Source organism: Anneissia japonica, unplaced genomic scaffold (genome assembly GCF_011630105.1).
Source record: "Anneissia japonica isolate Jap-2015-1 unplaced genomic scaffold, ASM1163010v1 scaffold287705_len1045735_cov187, whole genome shotgun sequence".
NCBI lineage: Eukaryota > Metazoa > Echinodermata > Crinoidea > Comatulida > Comatulidae > Anneissia > Anneissia japonica.
This window is the reverse complement of record NW_022709509.1, coordinates 96116-102115: the sequence shown is the minus strand read 5'-3', so window position 1 is coordinate 102115 and position 6000 is coordinate 96116. Positions and strand designations below refer to the sequence as shown.

Here is a 6000-nt window from a genome sequence, read left to right as displayed (position 1 = left end):
CATGAATACCAGCCACCCAGAAAGGGTGACCCTCTATAAATATGGTTAAAAAGGGAAAAAAGGAGAGCACAAGCCTATGCCTACAGCCTACACTACACAGTCAGTAGGACCTACTCTACACTGATTGGCCTAGTTAGGCTAGGTTATTTTATTATAGTTCTAGCTAGCTAGGCCTAGGCTAGCCTGGACCCTATCTATGATGCCAAGCTAGGCCCTAGCCAAATCCCCCAGGCCCCTAGGAGGCCTAGGCCCTAGGCCTACTTATTTAATGTTATTTTATTTTTATTACATTCTAGGTAGGCCTACCTTACCTTGTCCTTCCATCACCCACCCATCATCCCAGTCAGTCAGCAGCACACACAATACAACCCCAACCTTTTTAGTTTGGTTAGTAACCTGGGTGCAGGTCAACTCGGCCACAAGTCAACTCGGCCACAGTCAACTCGGCCACAACCAAAGTAAATTTATAAATCCCAATTTAATAGTAATTCACAATTCATGAATAAACATATTCATTTTTATTCTGTAGTGAAACTACTTTTGTTTCTATACACTGAACCATCTAATGCCATTTTAAGAATGTGATTGGTTTTATTTTATTAATAGAATGAAAGACTGAAGTTGATAAACAGGGAAATAGAAGAGAAAGCAGAGGCATCAGAACTACAGATTAACACCATATCGCAACAGTACAGAAATGTGCTTCAAGAAAGACAGGTTAGTGTTTAGGGTAATCACTGAAATTTGGAACTCTATATTTGTCGTGTCATCATATATGTTAACTTTTAAAATATTACTAACAGCTTCGCTATCAGAGACTTAGGCAGAGCTGCAAAAAGTGCATGACCGGCGGTCGGAGGCAAGGTGAATGTCACAGAGGCATTTTGGTGGTGGGGGGTGGGGGTGTTTGGGGAAATTAAAAGACTGTTGGGCTATTTAGCAATCATATAACAATTCGTGCTGAAGGCATTTTATCAAGACAGTTTTCATGGTCGGAGACATAGACATTTTTTTCCAGGCCTGGATGCAGGTTTATTATCATTGTATCAGGGACCCAAGTTCACGTCTGACACGTTTCACTCAGGGCATCAAAGATGTGAGTTTACGCTCCCAGAACTGTCCAAACGTACCTTTATTGTATTGCATGTAAACTCGCTGGCAGTGGTGACAGTCTCCAGAACACAAATTCTTTCACTGGTAGTTCAGGGAAGAATTCAGAAGCAGTCATCACATGGATTAACCGCATCCATGGAGACCATCTATTCAGAATTATTTATTATTTTATTTTACATTTTAAAGGATGAAATAAAACACTTGAAGCAAAAGCACCATGAAATGGAGGATCTCCACTCCATGATGTCAATGTCACCAACCATGACCACCAGTACATCAACAAGTTCCCTCTCTGGGTCCAAGATTCCTGATGATCATGACTTCGACGATGTCATCTCTTCACAGCATGAGATTAACCGTTTATCTAAGGAGGTCACCCACCTACAAACAGAATGTGAGAAGTGGAGACGGCTTCATGGATCTCAGTCTACACAAGTAAGATAAATTTAAATTCATAAATTGATATCACATGAAGCCACTGTAATGATGAAAGCTTGTTTCAAAAAAAGTTCTGGTGGCTTGCAATATTTAATTTTTGAATATGATTTTGATGAACATTTAAAAGTGCATAAAGTGCTAATTACGCTTTACAGTAATATTAAGATTAGCTCTACATTTTTAGTCAGCTAGATGCAATATCAAGACCAAAAAAAGTAGCAAAATGTAGGAATTCCGACGCTGAAACAGGGTTGTTTTAAAGGCTTGACATAACAGAAATCATCCATATATTTTTTCTAAGTCGGGGGTTGTCTTGTATGCGATTGCCTTATATGAGAGAATATACGGTACTGTATTTCCCAATATGATAAAGCTGCAGTATTGGTTTTATTGAAATTTTATAAAATATATAATAAAAGTACAAAAACAAATATATAAAATGTCGCCTTTCGGAGTACATTAAGACAGTTACCTTCCAGCATCCTTGGTGATATTAAATGGCCTATTACATTACCATATAAATGAGGTTTCTAATGATATCCTGGAACATATACATGTGATTGTCAGAAATAGGTGTCATTACTACTTTGTAAATTTCACAAATCCATGACATATTTCATTTACAACCTGCGAAATGCTATACTTAAGAGAGGGGTTTTTATAATACCTTCTCACCTAGATAGACATAGTTGCAAGAATTATTTTCTTACATATTTTCTTATTGATTCAATCAGTACAGCTAATTATTTCACACTATCATATACAGAAATAAAAGAATAGATGGTGATCCCTAGTGAATAATAAACATCATTTATATAATTGCTTTACTTATATATTTTTTAAAAAATTTTATTGAATTCAATGAACCAACAAAAATATAAAGATTAGCCTGAGAAATGATTACCAATTATTCCTCTATTCATTCATGCAAAGAAAAGATAAGATAAACTTCATTGCTCCAAAAAAAAAATGTTTGATACTCGCATTAATATATAGAATTGACGTTAAAAATATTAAACAATGATCAAATGCAATGCAATGTAATTATAGATAGAACACATTACAAGGCACTTCATCTATTTCATTACATCTTGACATACAAAACATATGTTTATTGCCTGTACTATGTAAACATTAAGTTCTGTGTTTGAATATTCGCAACTACAAGTAGATATGAGAATGCCACATGGGAATTTAACATTATGACAAAGTAATACTGTAAGCACAGGAAAATTACATTATGAATATATTGTTTGTTTGTCACAAGTTTCCCCGGATATGCAAGCTGGACAAAAGGTAATTGACAATAAACAAATAATGTAAAGCACATCGTACATTTAGTACCATCATGCAAAGGTTGCTTAGATTTACAATGTATTTCTATCCTTAAGACTTTCATTGAAATACACTTCAATTTCACGTTATTAGTGTCGTTTTCGACTTGTACACATATCCACATATATGTACTGTACTTGTGCATATATGGTACCTGGTGGGGTTAAATGACAAAATGCGCTGATGTAGCTGCTGCAACTTTATGGAATACTCCCTCAGGGAGCTTGAGTTTGTGTTCCAGGCGTTTAATCCAATGACTGGGGGTAGTAATGTGAAGCGTTTAGAGGCCTTGTTGCTGTTGCTATATAAATCTAACATATTATTATATCCATAAGCTCAGTATATATCAAACTCGATAATCCATGGAAGTCAATAAATATGGTAAATATAACAACATACATCAATAAAGGAATAGCACATTATTCATGAATCTCAGTATTTATACTATTCTATCAGTATCAACAGTCAATAAATGTAATAGATGTGATAAATGTAATAATCAGCGTCAACAACGATAACACATTAATCACGATCTCAACATCAATGTAGGTAACCTATATCAGTAATAAAATTCAATAAATAGAATAAGTGTAATAAATAGATAACAGCTAACCTCAATAGAATCAACGACAATCATTCTCGAATCTCAACAATTATTCAAAACACAAATGTCTCTACAGCAAGAACACAGTCGAGTAACAAGTTATCAAGCGAACAGTCCAGTTTCCAGTGCGACCACAATGTATCGTATATTGTGGTCCTGTGAGCTTGTGTTCCGGACAACGTGCTTGCGTTCCGGTGTAACGAACGAGTTGCATCAACAAACGGTTATGAGACCTCTTTTTCGGTCCTTTCTACCATCAATGATGGTAAATAACTTGAAAATAAATCTTTCTTATTCTGCTTTATATTCAATTGATTCTGGTACGTCCGTTGTACGCATCACCAGTACGTGAGTTTGACACAAGGGTTTAGCCAGAAAAAGAAATAGGCTGTCCAGTGGGCGTGGCCTGCCCATTGGCTCAGTGCCACGCCCATCTTTGGGAATCCCCACCGAATATCGGTACAACAACAACGTACATTTAATAAATAAATGTTGCTTTTATCAAACGTAAATATGATTTAGCTTTAGTTTAATATAACATTTGATAGATTTGAAGAGTATGAAGAATTTGCTAAAGGTAGACCAGGCCCAATTAGGCTAGGCCGAGCTGATTAGGCCAAGTCGTCCAAGCCGTCTCGGTAAAAGTGACCGTCCTAAATAGTTGTAGGCCGTCCAAAAGACGGCCGGATGGCTTGCTGGCTAAGCCTGTTTGACAGCAATGTAAGTCAAGATAATATAGGCCAGCAACATGTGAAGCACCGTAGGCAAAACCCAGCCTAATCCTGCACACATACAACTCTACAGTTGTCACAATTTTGCAACACCGTGACTCGTTTAAGTACTCATTCTGTTTGTTCTGCCACGTTCCGCAACAACGACTCACTTTTAAATAGGCACACACCTGAGCCGTCATCATTTAAAATGTATACATGCGACGCCTGAACACAATAACCAGACCAGCCAGTAAACTGTCATTATGTCATTGTTTTATTTGTTTTATTTAAATTACACAAATTCCTTACATTACAATGTTGGTTGACTGAACATCTATATCAAGCTCTTCAAGTTATATATATAATGATTTTTTTTTTACATTATGTTATTTTATAAAACTATTTTGCTTTTGTTTTATTTAAATTACACAAATTCCTTACATTACAATGTTGGTTGACTGAACATCTATATCAAGCTCTTCAAGTTATATAATGATTTTTTTTTTTACATTATGTTATTTTATAAAACTATTTTGCTTGCTTTTCAGTCAAATTTTCAAATTGGTGGGGCAGATGAACACACGGGGATTGTAGATGAGTCCAGCTTACATGCACAAATTAAGGTAGGTTGGAATCTCATGATTGATTTACTATTAGGCCTAAAAAAATAAATTGTTTGTTTGCACTTCTTTTTTTAAAATGATAAAGAGGGGCGGGTGGAAAAAGTTAAATTGAACATTTTTTTTTAATTTGTAAATAAAAAAGCTAAAAAAATACCCTTTTTTTAAAAAGTTTTTTTGTTTTCTTTTCCTCCCCCCCCCCCCCTATTTTTTTCAGCGATTTAGGTGCAGGTGGAAGAGGGCAAACAAACAATTTTTAGTTCCTATGCATGTAATGCAATAGGAACTATTGTTTTCACTTTCGTGTGTGTATGTAGACATTTATGCAAATACGCATGCATCAAGAAAAAGTTTTCCGACATTTTTGTTTTCCATCGTGAGTGAAGTTTCTTCAGTGTTTCAGTCTGGGCCCCACGCTAACCAATCACCAAGTCGCCATGGGTGAAAATATTTTGGATTGACAGAAAAAAACCAACTGCTTTAGGCATGTTGGCGAAGGCCTAAATTAAAAAGAAAGCTGCAAACATTAACTATGTGCCTCGCTAGTTATTTTTTTTTTTGTAATTGTTATTTTAACATGGCAGATGCAGGGCAGTGGCTGTAAAGCGTAGACTAATATGAAGGTACTACATTCCCGACGGCCAGTTATGTAGTACTCTTTGAATGCAAACTGAAGACAAGTGTGAATATAAAGACTTTCTAGCTTGGGTTTTTCCACTAAAACATGAGGCCTAGACCTAGTTTAGTACACTGTAGTTACTGCGATTAGATGGTGCTATATCGTTAATAATAATTTAATCTTAGTCAATGGTTTCGTGGTATAGTCTTATTATACGTAAAATACATTTAAACAAATGCGTGTAAACTGCACCGCGTGGGTCGCTTTGTCATACAGTATACGTTGTAGAGTAACGGTAGCAAGGCTAGGCCTAGCCTAGGGCCTGGACTACAGTAGATGTACGTTCTTGGTCATCGCGATCAAAACTTCAGGAGACAGACGATTGGGTCCAGGCCATTTTTTAATGTATTGTAGTAGAGTAGGCCACCACTGCCAGCTCCTCTACCCACATTATCGTTCCAAACTACTGTAAAATGAAAATACTGTATACCTAGGCCTACAATTTTTTTTCAACTTTTGTGTTATATTATTCTACAATACAATATTTTTGAGTAGGCC

The 6000-nt window shown here is 36.0% G+C and overlaps 1 protein-coding gene across 2 annotated transcripts in view; it reads left to right on the top strand.

Annotated features, from left to right (window-relative positions):
- Positions 1-607: 607 nt before the first annotated feature.
- LOC117106706 (thyroid receptor-interacting protein 11-like) overlaps positions 608-6000 on the top strand; it is a 24706-nt gene continuing 19313 nt past the window's right edge. For both annotated transcript variants that reach the window (XM_033248117.1, XM_033248116.1), the window contains exons 1-3: positions 608-717; positions 1300-1548; positions 4752-4826. In XM_033248117.1, the coding sequence (XP_033104008.1) occupies positions 1336-1548; positions 4752-4826 (288 nt within the window). In that variant the 5' untranslated portion in view covers positions 608-717; positions 1300-1335. The remainder of the gene's footprint in view (positions 718-1299; positions 1549-4751; positions 4827-6000) is intronic.